At 36.5% G+C, this 21,006-nt stretch overlaps 1 protein-coding gene across 1 annotated transcript in view; it reads right to left on the reverse strand.

The window, feature by feature from the left end:
- Positions 1 to 21,006, reverse strand: part of YEATS2 (YEATS domain containing 2) — a 108,470-nt gene that overhangs the window by 82,766 nt on the left and 4,698 nt on the right. Inside the window, exons 2-6 of the mRNA XM_008574212.1 lie at positions 14,799 to 14,917; positions 9,254 to 9,351; positions 8,652 to 8,744; positions 5,177 to 5,422; positions 3,578 to 3,693 (exon numbers count right to left, since the gene is read on the reverse strand). Coding sequence (XP_008572434.1) covers positions 3,578 to 3,693; positions 5,177 to 5,422; positions 8,652 to 8,744; positions 9,254 to 9,351; positions 14,799 to 14,898 — 653 coding nt within the window. The 5' untranslated portion in view covers positions 14,899 to 14,917. The remainder of the gene's footprint in view (positions 1 to 3,577; positions 3,694 to 5,176; positions 5,423 to 8,651; positions 8,745 to 9,253; positions 9,352 to 14,798; positions 14,918 to 21,006) is intronic.

Consider the following 21,006-nt stretch of genomic DNA (forward strand, 5'->3'; position numbering starts at 1 on the left):
AAAAAAAAAAAAGTTTCAATTGTTAGGTGTAATGTTCTATATGTGTACATTAGATCAAGCTTTGTTAATTGATGTTAAAATTGTTTATCTTCTGATGCATATTTTCCTTGATTTATCAATTACTGAGAGAGGTATATAAAATCTCTCAGTATGGTAGTGCATTTGGCAATTTCTCCTTATGATTCTGTCATAAGGAGAAATTGGTTTAGATATTTTAATATCTTTGGTTTAGATATTTTAAGACAACATTGTCAGGAGCACAGAAGTTTAAAATTTTTGTGTTTTATTGGTGAATAGAAACTTCTATCATTACTTAGCAACTGTCTTTACCTCTATCAATTCTTTTGGTCTAGTTTGCTTTTTTTTTTGGCAGCAGCTTGCTGGTATGGGGATCTGCAACCTTGATGGTGTTATCAACACTGTACTTTAACCAAATGAGTTAGCTGGCCAGCTCTACTGGTTTTCTTTTGGTGTCTTATATGCACAGTATATCTTTTTTTATTTGCTTACCTTCAATTTTTCTGTACTTAGATGTCTCTGATAAACAACAGAGCTGAATCTTAGATTATTTTACCTCAATCCAACAATTTCTACCTTTCACTAGACAGTTAAATCCATATACACATTTTTATGATTGTTGGTGTATTTAGATTTGTTGTTACTAAATTATTTTACAGTACTTTTTTCACTTCTTCACATCCTTTCTACTCTTGATATTCTTCTTTTGGAATCAGGTTTTTTTTTCTGCTTTTCCTTTTTTTCATTCAATGTTTCCCCCTTACTAGTTTGAAAGTTTGAATCCCTATGTCTATACTTTTGGTGATTATCTTAGCTACTTTATTTTATTTTATTTTTTTTTTAAATGAAAGAGTTCTTTTATTTATTTATTTATTTATTTTTTGTCTTTTTGTCTTTTTCCGTGTCCGGCAACGGATCGCAACCCTCAGTGTCGCCCCCGCACCGGACCAGGACCGGCAACGAGATCACAACCCCCGGCGCCGCCCCCGCACCTCGCTCAGCCAGTGAGCGGGAACCGGTCCATATGTGGGATCCGAACCCTCGGCGGGAGCGCCTCCCCGCTTCCCAAACGGTGCACTAGCGCAGTGCGCCACCGGGCCGGCCCTATCTTAGCTACTTTAACATTCATAACAAAGTATAAAATAATCAACATTTTTAGCCTCTTCTAGAAAAACAATAATGACTTTAGAACACTCTCACGTTATCACTCCTTCTCTTCTTAAATCCATGGTTAACCAGTATTTCGGTTCTAGCTGGTCTTTTTTGGGAGGTGTAACTGGCCAGTATGAGGATCTGAATCTAGCTGGTCTTTTTAAAAAAAACCTCAAACCTACATATTAGACATAATGATTTAAAAAAAAAAAAAATCAACGACCCAATCTTCTTGTGGCCTAGTGGTTCTACTGGATTTCCAGGCTTGGCCTGGAAATTATGGGCTGACCTTCTCACACCATCATTGAGACCCTAACTCTGATACTTTACATGGACTATTAGCCCCGCTAGCTGAATGCATGCTAACTCTAAAATAATCTATAAAACAGATATCTGGCTAACTGCCTTATTCTTATTTTATGCTTCTATTTAAATGCCACTACATAAGCATTTTTGCTTTTATATTATCCTAAGATTTTAATGTACTTCCTGTTGTTTGTTATTAGTGGCCCATTAACCAGGGCTTGGAAGTTTTGTTTTTATTTTCCTATTTGATTTCCCCCTATATAACTATTGTTATACTGAATCCTTTATTTTCAGTAATTGAATATAAATTTTCATAAATATACCTATTCATCAATCATATATTTACTAAACATCAAGTACTATAAGGTACAAAACCAAACAAGACATAGTTTCTACCCAGTCTGATTTGGGAAAAAAATATCAAAACAGGAAATACCATATAATATGATGAAAATTACAAGAAGAGAGCATAGAAGAAATACACCTAATGAAGGAGGTGATCCAGCAAATAAAGCTTCACGAAGAAATTAGTTAAAACTGCTACGGTTTAAAATCTTGGCCACTGTGATCAATTTTTCTCCATCAGCTTAATTTAATCCCTTCCATATATTTACATCTGGGCCAAATTTTTACATAGCATAACATTCCTATGTTATGAGAAGATTTATAATGTCTTTATCCAGCCCTAAACACTGACAAAAATGATGACACTCCCACAAGACAGCATGGGGTCCTACTGTCAAAGAGATAGCTCTTTAGCATAGAGGAATTCTGCCTTCAAGACCTGCTCTGCAACCTTTTGTTAGAAATTAAAAACATTTCAGTTCAGGCAACCAAATCAATATTTTTAGGAATTACCTAAGATCCCTAATGATAAAAGTAGGTCAGAAGAAGTCAAAAGTTCCTCCAAACTTATATACACTTACATGCTCAATTAAATACATTTGTGTAAGAGATCATGTCTTGTAAGTCAAAGATTGACAGACATGGTAAGACACAGTCTCAAGTCTCTGGACACTGGTTTACTTTTTTTTTTTTTCCTTTTTGTCTTTTTTACTGACCGGTAACGGGATCGCAACCCTCGGTGTCGCGCCCGTACCGGGGACCGGCAACAGAATCGCAACCCTCGGTGTGGTGCCTGCACCCCGCTCAGCCAGTGAGCGGGAACCGGTCTCCACATGGGACCCGAACCCTCGGCGGGAGCGCTGCCACACTCCCAAGCGGCGCACTCTCCAGTGCGCCACCGGGCCGGCCCAACACTGGTTTACTTTTGAAACAATTAAGACATGGGGAAAAACATTTCCAGAGGCCTTTTCCTAATATAATGCTAAGATAATAGAAGTATTTATGCCAAAGTACCAAAAAAAATGTATGACTGCAAATGAGACTTTTATGTATTTTGTTCTCATGTCCCAATGACTTCTTAGATTCGAACCTCTTTTGCTTACCATATAGAGTCAGTAAAAAGACCTAAAATTAGGTTTTGAAGGAAAAAAAAGTCAAAGAAACCATCACACTTAAAGCTTTCCATTTCAAAAAAGAAAACAAAGAATAGTAAATAGGTTCCCAGGAAGATCTGATTTCAGCTTTGGCAGTGCCAATCACAAACAAATGTCAGATTCAAGATCGTATATGTGGCAGAAAAATGAAGATTTGAAAGTTAGAATTGAGGGCGTATTCCAAGCATTTACCGTTCTCATTGGCTTTCAAATACCTAATAATTAACATCTTTTACGTACTACACATAAAAGCTTAAGAGGTTACACCATATTGCTTTCTCTCTAGTGACATTGTGGAATGAACACCTTCCCCTTACTTAACATTTGTGGATATTGTGCAAGGCAAAATGGCACTGTACAGAGAGGCAATTCAGGAGAAATAGTATTCAAATGAAAAACAGGAGACAGATTCAAATTGTGACTCTGCTTACTAATGAGCAAGATTACCCTAAGAAAGCCTCTGGAGTGTAGTTTACTTTTGAAACAACTAAGAGCTTGGGAAAAAGAATCCCTGAGAACTCTTCCTACTATAATGCTATAATAATAAAAGTATTAATGCCAAACATAAATGATGACCGAAAATGAGATAACCAGATACTCACTTGGACACATTGCCCACTACTATTGTTTTCTTTACAAAAAGACGTGAAGTCTCATCTCCTGCAAGATCAGCATTCCGCTGCTCTGTTTTATGGGAGCCAGTAACACTAGAAGTGTTCTGAAAGAAATCATAATCAATACTCATTTTCATTTTGAATGATTTTCAATAGGACAGAAATCACAAAATTATAAAAGGTATGAATGGAATAACTAAGAATTTTTTTTAATTACAAAATTCTCTGGCTTTGTGACACCTCTCAAAACATGAAAAATAATTTACTACAAAAATTGCATTAATTTATATAAAAAGTATAATTTTTATAATTTGTATAATTCCGTGTTTTTTAAAGTCATATACATCTACTTTGCGTATGTAAATACGATGTGTAAGGATGCACAAGAAACTATTATAATGGTTACCTCTGGCAAATGGGAAAGGAGAAAGGGGTCAATGGAATTTACTTTCTTTTCAACCTTCTGTAGGACTCAAAAATTTTTAATGAGATGTAATAATATAAATGCAATGGTTAATTAAAAGTTTGACTACAGAGAAAGACTGCCAGGCTTCAAATCCTGGCTCTTCCATTTACTAATGTGTAATCTTGGGTAATTACTTAACTTCTCTGTTTTAATCTCCTCATCTATAAAATAAGGATAATAGTGCTTACCTCACATGATTGTTTTATAGAGTTCTTAGAAAAGTGCCTAGTACACAGAAAGTGCTAAATGTTTGTAATATAAATACACACATAAATGACCATGTATTATATAAAAGATGTTATTAACTTTCTAAATCCCATGACTAGTATGACCTAATTTTTTTAATTAAAAAGAAAAACATATGTAATATTTGCCCAGAAATAATACTGGAAACATTAAAAGCTGTGATTTTTGCAGAGCAGCATTATGAATGACTTTTCTATTCTTTTTTACTCTTCTGTGTTTTACAATTTTCAACAATGAACACATAAGAATTTACAATCAGGAAAATAAATAAAAATTTATTTTTATCAAAAATAAATCCTTGATGTCCAAGTATGTGGAAAGCGACCTGAAATTTTCTATCACAGAACACATAGCTGAGAAAAACAATCAGTCTAATCCAATAATGACTCTACAGCCAAATATTATATAACCAGTTGGCAGGATCAAGAGCAATAGATAGTTTTCAGTTCTATTTATTATTTGTCACATTTCCTTCACCTACTAAAGCATCTTAGAATACAAAATTTCACATAGGAAACTGCTTAAGAGCCATTGCTCTTGAGAGAATAAACATGACAGAGTGGAAAGACCTTGGGATAGGTCATCACAGAATTGCCAACTCCCAAAGGTTTCTTTCATATCTAAGTGAATGGCATCCAGGAACTGTGCTATACATAGGAGCCCTAAGCTCTAAAATTAGAAAGACTTAAGTTTAATTCTCAGTTCTGATACTTTCAGGCAAATATAACTTCAACCTCATCAAGACTGTTTCCCCATTTTAAAAGGAAAGCAACCTATTTCCGAGAGTTCCTGTGAAAGTCAAATGAAATAATACATGCACACTTAATACACTAGTTCCTTTCTCCTTTAGCTCCCTCCCATCCATCCTACTGTACCCTTCCAGTATTTCGGCTTGGTCTCTGTTCCATGTTGTTTGAGAGTCTTTCCTCTATGTCCATATTACTGCTATTATCTTTGTCAGATAAGAAGTCATTGTGTTGAGATAAAGAGTCACTTTCTGAATGATTGGCTGATGGTGTTTCTGATCTTTGATTGGCAGGAGATGATGACCTAGACGGTGATTCCAAAAACTTCTTGATAGCAGGATGATTAAAAACCATTGTATCACATGTCTTTGATCCCTACAAAACATGAAAGCAAAGCAAGTGAACAAACTTTTAATCAAATCTACCATAGGAGGCAAAAATTTGACCTCTCCAAAACCCTTATCTATTACAGGGTCATGCTTAAAATCCTTTGAAATATCCCCACACCCATAAAATAAAGTCCATACTCCTTAACCCACAAAACAAAAACTAGAATGATAAATAATTATGCAAAGGTTCTAACATTAAAAGCTAGAGATCTTCTGAAGGTAAATGAGAAATAAAGATAAATATATAGTAACGTATGGAACATAAACATTTTTTAATCTTTTTTTTCCTTAATTTTAACGTTTACTTGTACATAATTGTGGGGTACAATGTGTTGTTTCAATATGCATATACTGCACAATGATTCACTTAGGGTAGAGAGCATAGTTTTGTACCCATTAGTCCACCTCTTCTCCACCTTCCGCCCACCCCAAAAATAAGATTTGACTTTAAAAAATTAAGTTTCATATTGCTTTACATAAACACATTAATGGCCCTAGATAAAATACCCCTGTAAGAAATACAAAAATTTTAAAAAGCATATACATAAGATGGACCACACATAGGAGTAAAACGTAATACAGAATGTTTTAAAATGATCAATACCAATGTAGTTTGCCTTCAGTCCAATAAAGAAGCCTAGGGTATTTTTCTATATCTTAGTTACCTGCATACATAATACAGCATGTTCTGTTATAGTGTGATATGCTGTAGGAAGCCTAGCTTTCAAAAACTGTGTTATTAAAATAATTGTTTTAGTGAGAAAAAAGGAGCCAGAGACTAGTGCTTTAGAGTTAAAGCAACAAAGTTGTTGAATTTCAATAACAAAGGTTTTTCAGAGGTATAAATGTGTTTTGTTACTGTAAACTAAAAATAACTGAATGACTGATCACAATAGACAAAAACCTGCCTAAATATCTTTGAATAAATACTAATCAGAAAATAACAGGATAAAATCAGTACATTTCTAGACCATCAAATAGCACAGATCAGAACTGCTAATGGTTTTTTAAAAAAAAAAAGAAAAAGGCAACAAAATATTAAATGAATAAGTAGCATTTCAAACAGAGTTGCCACCTATAGTCGTGTGTCATGCAGATGCTAGCCTGTGATGTCCATCTTGTTGAATCCAATAGTGAGCCATATACCAGATGACATTAGAATCTGTGCTGGGTTGAACAGAGTGCCACCAAAATTCATGTCCACCCAGAATCTGTAAATCTGACTTTATTCAGAAATCGGGTCTTTGCAGATGTAATCAAGTTAAGACAAAGTCATACCAGATTAGGAAAGGCCTAATCCAACGACTAGTGTCTTTGGACACAGAGAAATACACAGAAGACATACACAGAGGGAAAAATACCCATGTGAAGATAGAGGCAGAAATAAGAGTGATGCAGCTGTAAGCCAAGGGATACTAAGGATCAGCAGCAACCACCAGAAGCTAGGAAGAGGCCAGAATTCTTCCCCAAGCCTCCAAAGGGAGCATCGCCCTGCTGACACCATAATTTTGGATTTCTAGCCTCCATAATTCTGAGTTAATAAATCCCTGCTGTTTTAAGCCAGCAAGTTTGTGGTAATTTGTTATGGTAGCCCTAGAAAACAAATACAGATTCTAATGTGTATCAAGGAAACTCTTGTAGTAAAAGAGTTTTTACTGTCTAACATCTAAGATTAAACTCAAATAATGTTCTAGCTTCTAGAAGACAATGTTAGGGGTAGCACCAATAACAGGTACAACAGATAACACAAGAGCCTAAACATGACAGGTACCCCTAGAGGTCACCCTCCAGCCATTCCCCCATTCCCACTGAGCCAGTACTATCCAAGAGAATTACCTGAGAATAATTCTAACTGCAAAAACTTACAAAAAAGAAATTTAAAAAACCCAAACAAAAGTTATGCTAAAATTATCAAAAATGTCAAACAAGAAGAAATGCTTCTGTTTCAGTTCAGTCCTATCCCCATGCCTGAATTTTGACAGATTACTAGGATAAAAGAATGAGATACTTATTTTCCATTTGTTTATCAAAAGCAAAATTAGGAAAAAACTTTCCTTTATAATTATAGCGATCTAGTGGTAATCAAATTAAACAAGTGGTCAAATTTAGTACCACTAGCAGGACAACCTGATATTATGTGCCAGCCAATGTGATACACCACGAAGTACACAGTATCATCTATGAAGAATTCTTGCCAAAAATATTTAACCTGAATCTAGTCAGGCCTTTAGACTTGATTTCCACTTTACAGGAAACAGAGGGGATGAAGAAATAACCCAAGGGAAAAAAAATCCAAAATGTTGATTCTGCTCTATCCTGTTCTATTCATTATTCCATGAGATAAATGGCCTGGTCTCTTCAAAAAGTATCATGGAGGAAGAAAGGTGGGAGGACTGCTGTAGATTAAAAAGAAACTAGAGAAACAAAACAACCAAATGCAACCCATAACTTTGATTGGATCAAGGTTGGATCCACCCATAACCTTGTTTGAAAAAAACAGCTTTAAAAGACTATGGGGATAGGGGCTAGCCCGTGGCTCACTTGGGAGAATGTGGTGCTGATGACACCAAGGCCATGAGTTTGATTCCCTATATATGGATGGCCGGTTAGCTCACTTGGGAGAGCGTGGTGCTGACAACACCAAGTCAAGGATTAAGATCCCCTGACCAGTCATCTTTCAAAAAAAAAAAGACTCTGAGGACAACTGGGGAAATTTCAATATGGATTGATTATTAAATAATATTAGGAAACCATTCTCTTAAGTATTATGATTACAAAGAATGCCCTTTAAATCTTCTGACACTAAAAATTGCTGTTCATTAGAGTAAAAGTGAGAGAAAATACAACCATCTATAATTTACTCCAAAGCAGACCATAATCAAATGAGAAACTGGGGCACGCTGTAATGGGGTCTCACTCATCTTTGTATCTGCAAAGCCTAGCATAATGCTAATAATTAGTAGGAGAAGGATTAAGCAAAAAGGAAAATATGTTACTTAGGATTAATGATGCAGAGAGGTATGACTCAAGGACTACGGTTGAACATAATGCCTAATAAGTCTATGTATATTCCCAGGAAGGTAGGCTAGGCTTCTTGAATTCTAAAGGTCAGTATAAGAAATGTTTCAAAAGCAGGGATTACACGTTGACATTACCTCCCTTCAGACAACAAATTTGGGTGGCTGGAAAATGACTGAATATGAAGAATACTTTACCTCAGAAACTTTTAGAAGACCCGCAGAAGCATAGTAGTTTGCTACAATGCAGGCACGAAGTTTATCCATCATCCTTCTTGCTTCAATCAGTCGCTAAAAACAAATGGTAACTTATTATTTTAAAACATGGCAATCCAAAAGAGATATACTCATGATTCAAAAAATAAGTAATACATCATGACAAAAAAAAAAAGAGCTCATCTTTTCTAATAATCAAAGAAAAACGAATAAAAATGACATTTACCACCTATCAGATTGGCAAAGACCTAAAATAGTGACAAAAAAGTGTTGCAAGGTTATACAGATAGATAAATATGCATAAATATGTATATTTATATGTATATTAAGAAATATACACAAAGATATTGAGCACAAGAGCAAAAAGGAATTAAAAAAAAAAAAAGGAATTACCTTTTGGGATGAAATTTCAGATTTTTAAAAATCTTCTCTGCAATTTCACTTTTTAAAAAATAATATTTTCCCTCCATATAAGAAAACTACTTTTAACACAACAGCAATACGGCAAAAGCAAACCATGACTCTATCTCAACATATTTTTTTTCAATAGCTCTGGTGTTTTTTCGAATTTATCATCATTATACCTGGTCAATAACTTCAATTTCATGTTCTTTATTCTTCATTTCAAGAGCAAACTGTTCCTTGATAATAGTCTCAATCTTCTGCACAGCAGCATCTCGAGCTGCACAAAGAACATAAAATACATCCAAGGCGTAATTAACCAGTGGCTGTCTTGATTTAGCCAGCAAGCAACAAAAAGAAACCTAAGAAATAAGTGGAGAAATCTAGTGGATATCACCTCAATCAAGCAATGAAAAAATAAAATCACTAATATTAAAGCAAAGTGAATTCATGTGCTTTCTGATATGATACACTAAGAAGACCACAACATCACTCTGTGGTATTCCTGCCAAAAATGCTGAATCTACTCAGAAGGAAACATCAGACAAACCCAAACTGAAGGACATTCTACAAAATAACTAGCCTGTATTATTCAAATATTAAAGTCAAGAAAGACAAGGAGGGCTGGCTGCTTAGCTCAGTTGGTTAGATCATGGTTTTGATTAACACCAAGGTAAACAGTTTGGGTCCCCTTACGAGCCAGAATCACCCTCACCAAAAAAAAAAAAAAAAAAAAAAAAAAAAAGGAAAGACGGGGGAGATGGAAAGAAAAAAAAAAAAAAAAAGAAAAGGAAAGACGGGGGAGATGGAAAGAAAAAAAAAAAAAAAAAGAAAAGGAAAGACGGGGGAGATGGAAAGAAAAAAAAAAAAAAAAAGAAAAGGAAAGACGGGGGAGATGGAAAGAAAAAAAAAAAAAAAAAAAAAAAAAGACAAGGAAAGACTGAGGAGATTGAAAGAGACTAAAGACATATGACAACTAAATGCCGTGTGTGACCTGAATTAACTCCTGGAGAGAAAAATTAGCTATAAAATAGGATACTAGACAACTGATAAAACTTGAACATGGACCACAGATTCCATAACATAATGTGACAATGTTAAAATTTCATGCTTTTGATAATTGTACTGTGGTTGTATAAGAGAATGTCTTTAGGAAATACACAAAATTGTTTACAGGTGGCCAATTTATTTTCTTCAATGATCTACAAAGAAAAATAATGTGTTTATCTATATGCATGCATGTATGCATGTACATGTACCTGCCCATGAGGGCAGGGAGAAGAATGATAAACGAAATGAGGCAAAATGTAAAAAATTAGTGAGTTACTCTGGATAAGACATGGATGGTCTCTGCAATTTTTCTGTTTAAAATTATTTCAAAATAAAATCCCCCAAAAGAAAAAAAAAATACCCATGAAGATTCTGAGAGAAATATTTGGTTACCTCTGAAAAACCATTGCCCCAAAGAGAAAGAAAGAGTTAGCTGGAGGGAAAGGTAGTCTGTGACACTAGCGTGGTTCATAAGGCAGAAGTTTCATTCTGCAGAGAAGTGCCTAGCAAGCAACTCAGCGGTTTATGATCACAACTTCCAAAAGGAACGAGCAAAAAAAGAATTCAAAAGGAAAGAAAATGCCTCTGAAGGCAATATAATTCAGATGATGACTACTCAAAGCAATATGCAACTCAAAAGAGTTAAAAATATCAAAATATGGAATATGACTTGATACGAGAACAAAAGAAAAAACAACCAAAGATTTTGCAAAAATAATCCTATGTTTATAATATGAAAAAACAGCACTCATGCTTTGGAGTATATGAGAAATTACAGAGAATATTATGGCCCTTTGACAATGCCTGTGTCATTTTCTCCCCATAAAATATGCCATTAGATTGGCCATTTAAAATCAGTAATGATGACTTCCGGTCAAGATGGTGGAATAAACGGTCCCCAGCATCCCTCCCACAAATCAACCAATTTACAACTATGAAAATGTAACATCAGCCAACCTGGGGCCGCTGGAGCTTAGGGGAAGAGGAGGAGAGACCTATGGAACTCATGAAGGTGGAAGAAACCATGATGAGAGAAAGAAAAAACTGCTCTCAGTGTTTTGGGCTGCAGCTGCTTTAATGCTGGAGCACATGGAGCAGGAGCTGGCAGAAGCCGCAGCTGTGCCCTTTAGATGGAGTTACTTGGAGGCGAAAGGGGAGAAGAGGACTTTGGTGGCACCCAGGACAGCAAGACCACTAATAGGGTTCCCGTGGACGCACACAGGAGTGAGGAGCCAGAACAGCTGAAAAAGGGGAGCCATTCAGAGGTCGGTGAGTCATCGCAAAGGACCAGCACAGGGCCTTTCCCATGGGAAGTGTTGGGAGCACGGGTGGTGGGGGAGATGGGCCCATCAGGGGAACACTGGGACAAAGCAAGGACAGCCGATCCACCCCCAATCAGTACAGGACCACTCAGAGGAGACTAGTCGGGAATGCAGAATTGCATGGGGTGCAGTTCAATGAAAAAACTCAGGCCCAGATCAGAGTTTCTACACAACCCAGGTGCACCGAGTATCTGGAGAGCCGGAAGTACCTATAAGGTCAACCATTAAATACTGAGCTGCACAAAAAGCCTTCCCTAGGGAAACAGCAGCAAAGCAGCAATTTACCTCAACCACACAGCTAAAGCACTGGTTCCCACAAGAAGCTCCCCCGGTTAGAAGCAAGCAAAGGACAAAAATTTAGTTCCAGCCCAGGCACACCACAAATGCCTTGGGGCCCACCAGGGGACATGAGGTATGGAGCCAGGGGCAGGACCCTCACCCACAACCGCTCACACTGCCAGCACCTCTGGGACTGGACCTGTTTCCTACAAGCAGGCACACCATGACAGCACATCAGGGCCCTGCCCTGGGGCCGGGGCATGGAGAAGGGGACTGAACCTCCCTTCCATATCCAGGCACACAGTGCCAGCACCTTGGACCCCATGCTGGGACCTGGGGCATGGAGAAGGGGACCGGACCCACCTACCACAACCAAGCACCCCATGCCAGCACCTCAGGGCCTTCCCTGGGACCTGGGGCGTGGAGAAGGGGACCAAACCTCCCTCCCACAACCAGGCACACCTCACCAGCACCTTGGGTCCTGCCTAGGGACCTGAGGAATGGAGAAGGGGACTGGACCCCCCCACCAACAACCAGGCACACCGCACCACTGCCTCAGGGCTCACGCTGGGACCCAGGGCATGGAGAAGGGGACCAGACCCACCTCCCACAACCAGGCACACTGCACCAGCACCTTGGGGCCCACTCAGGCACACTGCGCCAGCACCTTGGGGCCCACTCTGGGACGTGGGGTATGGATCTGGGGACCGGACCCTCTCACAACCGGGCACACCTTGCCAGCACCTTGGGGCCTGCCTGGAGATCTGGATCAAGGAGGAGGGGACTGGACCTCCCTCCCTCTACCAGGCACACCATGCCAGTGCCTCGGGACCCACTCGGGGTCCCAGGGCAGGGAACCAGGGATCGTACACTCTCCACAACCAGGCACACTGCCAGTACCACAGAGCAGATCAAAAACATCTCCTCCATGTGGGTGGCCCACCACAGCCACCATGACAACCATGGCTACCGTGAAGGTGGCTGATGCCACAACCACCACGCAGATGGTCCACCAGCCACTGGAGTGAGTTGACACAAGGAGGGTCACCAGCAGAGATAAAGAAAGGAAGAGGATGTCTGTCTCCACAGAGCCCATTTCATAGTGACTGAAGATACATCTGCTGTATGATAGTATTGGGGGACCTGATCACACCTCTCAGTATTGGACAGATCATCTGGGAGTAATCAACGGAGTAATCATTATTCTTTCAGAAGGAGAGAAGAAATCTATGGTGATTAGAGGGAGAGAGGGGGAGTAAAAGGGGGATGGGGAAGGATTGGACAAGGGGCACAAAGAATAACCATTTGTAACAATATATATGCTAGTAATATTGATTTGATCAACATATCTCAATGTTCAACCCCAAAATATGTATAATCAATTGTGATTCAATAAAAATTAAAAACAAACAAAAAAAATAAAATTAATGATACAAGCATTCTTGTGGATATGTCTGTATAGAGGCAAATGACTGATATTTCTCATAGTTAAGGAAAAGAATATTTCCTAGTAATACTAGTTTATACATACACACACACACACACACACACACACACACACACACACACACACACACACAAAAGGCATATATAAATCTTATGTATATCAAGCAGATACTTTTAGTAAGTGCTGATAGACACCACAATCACTGAGGACTATTTTATCATAAACTCCTCAGAAAGAAACACTTTTAAATTCCCTTTTTTGTGGAACAAGTAAAAACAGACATAAAACACAAAACAAAATACATTTTAAAAATATATTGCTTATAATATAAGCAAAGGGAAGCATCCCACCAAATCTACTTTGAGAAAAATTCTGGGAAAAAAAAGATTAGGATTAGGTAGAGTATGGACACCAAGAAAAAGAATAGCAAAATGCCACTCAATAACAAACAAATTGCCCCTGCCTGAATGGGGGTTCTTCGGAACGTACATTAAATTTAAAGTTACAGTGTTACTAAAACAATAAATTTTCCATATTCTTCTTTTTATTTAAAAAATTTAAAAAGTTATACCATGTGAAGCTTTAGAGAAATGGGTTTAAATTACATGATACTTTCACATTTATTTGGCTTGTTATTGAAAGAAAACGACATTTCCTCATTAATAAAATTACAACTGAATGAAGGGGGGAAGTTGCAGTGAAATGTTTTCATAATTTGGGATAAGATTTGATCATTTTCCTTCCACATAGACATTTGGGAGGTCTAGATGACTTGATGGCTCTTACAGAGACATGACTTTTCTTCATCACTTAAACTCTAGAGATCCTAATCTTTGTGGAGCTGCAACGTTTTAGCTATGGCTTTAATGCCTTCTTTACTCTGCTAAAAGTATTAACTTATGCAGATAAAATAATTAATACATTTCAGTGATAACTTGTTTTAAAATGCAAATTTAGCAATTTTTTTAGATTGCATAATATGTTCTGTGTAACTGTGTACACATAGTTGATGATTTGCTCTGCAACTAATTACATGATGTTGGGCAAGTAATTTAATGCCTCTGAACCTTAATTTACCCACCATCAGCTAAGTGCAAGGGTTGAACTAGATCAATGTTTCCCAAATTTCCATCATTCATATACCACCTTCAAGATATCTAACACAATTGAGAACCATGGGAAACATTTAACACAATTAAATAATATTTTAAAATAATTTTAGCTTTACCCTAAGCAATAATAGCCATGAAACTACAAGTTTGATGAGATCATTCTTTCTTCTATACACATTAAAATAACATGTAACTATTAAAATAAAAACCTTAATCCATGTACTACCTATAATCATTTCACATTATGCCACATTGTAGTACACGTAGAATTTATGATTATACCTAACACATAATGATAGCTAAAACTCGTAGTCTTTCTCATTATTGATGCTTTCACTGTCTACCTAACCATGTTCCTGCCAGATCTTCTTCCACCTCTTTATGTCATTATACTACTAAACACTTCAAATTATACACAACAGTGGAAACTCATTTCATTTTAGCTCGCATAAATCTTAAAGTGGAGGCATATGTGAACAAAGAAACAAATCATTTTCTAAGGCAGGTCAATTTCTACCTGAATTCTCAATTGCTTTATGCCGTTTATTTGGAAGGGCCACAGATACATCCTCGTAATCAGGGTCAGTTTCTTTGATTGTTCGCTTGATTCCAGACATGATGACATTCAGTTCTTCACTGTGAAGCAATAATAAATTAATTAACAAATAACTCTGCATGATACTAGTCCTTATAAATATATGTATACACAAATACAAAGGGAATAAATAAATATTACGTAATAGCAGTACTTGTAAATCTGTGTGTATATATGTACATATCCCTTTTAAAGTCAAAAGCATAAGTTAAACTTCCAAAGTTTAAAAAAATTCATCATCACAGTCATCTGTTAAAAAAGCATGGGTTTTCCTTTTTTTTTTTTTTTTTTTTTTTGTCTTTTTTCGTGTCCGGCAACGGATCGCAACCCTCGGTGTTGCGCCCGCACCTCGCTCAGCCAGTGAGCAGAACCGGTCTGTACGTGGGATCCGAACCCTCGGCGGGAGCGCCGCTGTGCTCCCAAGCGGCGCACTGTAGCAGTGCGCCACCGGGCCGGCCCATGGGTTTTCCTTTTAAGAGAAAAATCCTTTAACAAGATACTTGAAAAAGTTCATGGAAAGATTCATATTATCCTTGAATTTTATTTTTCCACAAACTCTTTGAAGCATCCTCTTAGCACATTTTTTAGACTTTTCCAATGAAGCCTGGCTTTCATACAAAGGTCCTAAAAAGGAAAGGAAAGAAAGCAAACTTTGATAAAAACGCAGTGGGCCCACACAGTGTCTTGGGATTCACAATGCACTAAGCATATTACAAAACAGTTAAGTTAGGGGCGTATAAGATCATTTACTATACAAATCATGTCTCTGGTACTTTACACAGTGCCTGCTACATAGTAGGTACTCAATAAATGATATTATTGTTACTGATATTATTACTCATAATAAATACAAACTGCACCAACTTCATTAAACTAAGTAACAAGTTTGCAATATGGTAAACAAGTCATAAGTATATAAGTCTTTGAATAAAACAATCTCAAAAATCCTCTAGATCTGCACTATCCCAACATATTAGCCATATGTGGCTATTTAAAGTTAAATTAACTAAAATGAAATACAACTTAAAATTAGTTATTTTTTTCTATATTTCAATTTTCCACATTTTATAACAAGTCACATTTCAAGTGCTCAAACAGCCACCAGTGGCTAGTAGCTACTACATTGGACAGTGCAAATATAGAATATTTATATCACTGCAAAAAGTTCTATTGGATAGCACTCCTCCTTCCAAACTGTTTCACTGAGCACTTATTAATATTTCATGAGTCAGTTTAGGAAATACAGCACTGTCTAGAACAGCACTATCCAATGGAAATAAAACATGAGCCACATACGGAATTTAAAATTTTCTAGCAGCCACGTTTATAATTGTAAAGAGAAATGGGTGAAATTAATTTAATAAAATATTTTGTCGATCCAATATATCCAAAATATTATTATCCTAACTTGTAATTAATATAAACAATCTAGCAATTAGGGTTTACATTCTTGTATTTTTTACTAAGTCTTTAAAATCTGCACATCTTGAGACTAGCCACATTTCAAAGGTTCACTTACCACCTGCAGCAGTTTCCCTTATTGGGTAATGTGGATCACTGATTTACAGATAAGAAAACAGGTCCAGATGTTTCCCCTTACAGTGTTAATCTATGACACAGAAGAGACCAGAACAGCTCCCTGATTTCCAAACCTCTGCTCTACCACTAAAGGATATTATTTACATAACCAAAAGCAGAAATACACAACATGCCTTTACTGAGGTAATAAAATGTTTTAAAATAGAATTAATAAAAATAAAATGTTGACTCAAAGTTATTTCTGTTTATCTTGTTCTAACTTCGTATTCAATGTTAAAACAGACATACAAAGTAAAAATGCCTCAGCTCTTAGTTCTTTTCGTTCACTCATCTCAGAGATAAACTCACTTGATTCAGCCGGGAGAAAGACTCACTATGTAATGATAAATACGTAAATCCTGGATCTGAGACAACATTTTTTCCTTACTGTTATCGTGCGTAATATCACTAAGCTTAACAATATTCTAAAACCCCCTACCATTTATAAGCATCCTGAATCACACTATTTAATGTTTGTAATCATTAGTTACCTGCTACCATTTAAGATATAAATGAGTCTTTACTTTAAGAGAGGCCCAGAATCCAACTATTATTTTGTTTTTAAAGCTTATAAAAAGTAAGAGTAAAGTCTGTTTCTTCAGCCTTCTCCATTTGGTCTGCAATTAGTTTTAGAAAATCTGAGAAAATCTTGAGCAGTTATTCAAGGAACATATTCTTAGAAATCAATAAACCTCATTTCTTCTTCCTTGATGCAGATAGGAATAAAAAAAAATCTCCTATTTGCAAATAAAAATAGAATCAGAGGTAAGATACTTCTCAGCAGAGCTCCAATTCTGTCCTCACACCATACCATTTCCTCAGTGGCCACCCATCTTCTACAGTTTGCCAAGTGTCTCATGAGGAGGGTATGTGTAAAGATGAGTCCACATCCAGCACCATCTTCACTTCTCCATCCTATGGACTTCATAATCTGTATATTCTTCTCCCACCTCCCAAGTGATCTTAAGAATAACAGTGGCCACTCCCCTGGAAGGCTGAGGATCCTTGAAAAAACTAGTATTTTGCTTTATCCTCACATAAGGGATAAAGCAAAACTCTCTTTCAACTTTTGCTCTAAAACTGGGTGACCAGAAGGGGAAAAGAAAGAAAGAATTTGGTGTGGAGAGGGAGGTAAGCAGGAAACCACCAGTAAGTTAACTTGTGCTGCCAAGGTAATTTGTTTTTCATGCAGCCCTTGGAAAGAGCTTTTCCTGTCATCTTTGGGCATATATTTGAGCTTCCAATAAACGTGTTTAGGAAGATTTAGCTCTGTACCAAGCATTTTTTAATAATTCAGTTCTGCTTCTGTCTAGAAAGAACAACACTAAAGTATACACATGCCACATTCAAGCAAATGCTACCTAAGGCTAGGCCCGTCTGCTGGGACATACTCTCCTCATGACGCAATAAATAAGTGAATGTAATGTATAACTAATGACCCATGATAATATTAAGTTTTGGACTCTTCTTGTGTGACTTAGATTTATGCCACATTCAAGCAAATGCTACCTAAGGCTAGGCCCGTCTGCTGGGACATACTCTCCTCATGACGCAATAAATAAGTGAATGGAATGTATAACTAATGACCCATGATAATATTAAGTTTTGGACTCTTCTTGTGTGACTTAGATTTACGAAAAGGAAATGAGAGTTGTTAGAAACTGTCAATTCAACTTTGAAACATAATGTCCTACAAATCCTCTTCAGGTTTTAAATCAGTTGAAATTGAAAGAATACTGAGATGGTAATGAGAACTGTTTTAAAAAAAATCTGTTACCATTTACGATATATCTGTGAGAAAAGGTATTTTCCCATACTATGGGACCAACACCAAATACAAAAATAAATGTAATGCTGGGACTAAAATAAAACTGTCATCCATTCATCCAATTTAAAAATTTTGTTTTATTTTTTTTAATTGAAGCATAATTGTTAAGTGTTGACTATCAGTATTTATGTACAGTATGTGATGATCTAATTTAAAATTTTTATCCCATCAAAACAGCCTCATTATAAAAAGTAAATGCTCAAATTTAAACTTAGGGTGCCGGCCCGTGGCTCACTTGGGAGAGTGTGGTGCTAACACTAAGGCTATGGGTTCAGATCCCTGTATAGGGGTGGCCGGTTAGCTCACTTGAGAGAGCATGGTGCTGACAACACTCAGTCAAGGGTTAAGATCCTCTTACCAGTCATCTTTAAAAAAAAAAAAAAAAAAAAAATTAGAAAATACGTGTCTTAACTTCCCTGAAAAAGAAAAATTTCAAAAAAAAAAAAAACCTTAGAAAATAAATGTTTTTTTTTCCCATAAACAGTATGAGAAAAGAAAATTTTAGAGAAGTATATGCCACCGATTTAAACTTATACATGTTCAATAACACAAGCAAGTCTGAGTTTTTGACAAAGACAAAAAACAAGATCTTTTAATGTTCTGTATTTTGCAATAAGCCTTAAGAGAAAAATAATTTGAAAAAGAAAATTGCTTAATTAAAAACATAAAAATTATTTAACATAGAGTCACTTGAAATGCTTATTAAAAGGTCTTAGTTCTCATGCCAGGGAAGACCTAGAACGCCATCCTAGAATCCTAAGTTCCACGTTTGCAAACACCACATCATGTAAGATGTGGCCAATTCTTGAGGAGGAAGGAGTAAAAACTAATAAATAAGGCCCTTGAAAGATGTGCCATATACTGCAAGAGATACCGTCTCGATAATTTGATGATCCTCACAGCATGTGAATCTCAGAAACACTGCAGTATGTGCTCTCACTCAAGACTTTTCCCATCTGGTTCAAAAGTGGGGAGGAGGGTGGCATAATCATTTTCCATCTGCTTCACTACAGACAGACATTCCTAAGATGCTGGTAGTAATTGTATAGTTCTTTAGCCCTATCCTTCCTAAATTCTTCACTTCAAACAAAATATTTTCCCCTTTGTAAACAACTAGTGTTCCTTTATTAAATATCTGAATGAGTGAATCTATAATCCATTCTCCTTTTGCCAAAAAGACATTTCAAAAATGTTTACAAAAACTGAAACAGGAAAATGGACAAATTGTGGTATACCCAATAAATGCCTAATCCAAGCACCAACAGGCACAAATCTCAAAATCATATGGTAAGCAAAAGAAGCCAGACACAGAGTACATACTGAATGATTCCAGTTATATAAAGTTCTCAAAAAAATTAATCTATAATGAAAGAAATGAGAATAATAGTTGGGGGCGCTGGTGGTGGAAATTGATCAGGAGGAGGAATGAAGAATTTCTTTCTGGGGTGAAAGAAATATTTTATATCTTAATTAGCGTTTAGGTTGTATGGGTATATGCAATCATGAAAACTCATCCAACTGTGTACTTGAATTCTGTGCATTTCACTATATGTGAACTATACTTCAATTTAGAAAAGGACTACAAAAATATTTTTCTGATCATGTCATACCCTGCTTGAAACCTTCTCATGGCTTCCCATAAACTTAGAACAAATTCACATTTCTTAACATAACCTACAAGACCTTACATGAACTGGGCCCTGCCTCCCTCTCCATCTTTAATCTTTAAGATCCAGACACTTGGTTTTCTTTTTTTTCTGTTCCTCAAGTACACTTCAATTTTTCCTTTGAGCTTTTGGGCTTCTGGCTCCTTCTGCCTGCAATGCTCTTCTCCTGGGTTAGCTTTACCAGATCGCAGCTCAAACGTCCACCTTATCAGAGAAGGCCTTCCCTGACCACCCTATCCAACACAGCTTTCCTCACCTTCCTCCTTCAAAGTTCCTGGAAGCACTCAGTAAATTATTTGCAGAATAACAAATGAAGGGTTAACTAAAGTATTTGCCAAAATACAAAAACCCACAGGGATCATAACTACTAGCTTACACTAGCTTTCATCATTCTTTCATACAAATGTGTTCTTTGATATCACTACAACTTTAAAGGCACCATAACTAAATGTTTTAAATACAGGAATGTGCAAAGTTATTACAAAGACACATGCAAACAAAAAGATAGCAGGCATAGCAATAGCAGTAACAGAATAATTCAAGGCAAAAAATATTTAATACGATAAAAATTATGTCACCATTAAAAGACACAATCACAAAGATACAAACAATATACCAAATAACATAGTATCAAAATATACACACAAAAAAACAAAACTGGAAATACAAGGAGAATTTAAGAAAATCATAATCATGGAAGAATTTTAACACAATTCCCTCAAAAATTTAAAACATCAGGACAGGGGCTGGCCCGTAGCTCACTCGGGTGAGTGTGGTGCTGATAACACCAAGGCCATGGGTTCCAATCCCATATAGGGATGGCTGGTAACTCACTGGGTGAGCGTGGTGCTGACAACACCAAGTGAGGGGTTAAGATCCCCTTACCGGTCATCTTTAAAAAAAAAAAAAAAAAAAAAAAGTCAGAACAACAGATAAAAAAGATTATATTGATAATGAAATTAACAAGCCAGATTTAACAGATAAATACAACTCTGAATCCAACAGAGATAAATCCTTTTTTTCTTTTTTTTTTTTTTTTTTTTTTTTTTTTTTTTTT

Source organism: Galeopterus variegatus, unplaced genomic scaffold (assembly GCF_000696425.1).
Source record: "Galeopterus variegatus unplaced genomic scaffold, G_variegatus-3.0.2 Scaffold1013, whole genome shotgun sequence".
Lineage (NCBI taxonomy): Eukaryota > Metazoa > Chordata > Mammalia > Dermoptera > Cynocephalidae > Galeopterus > Galeopterus variegatus.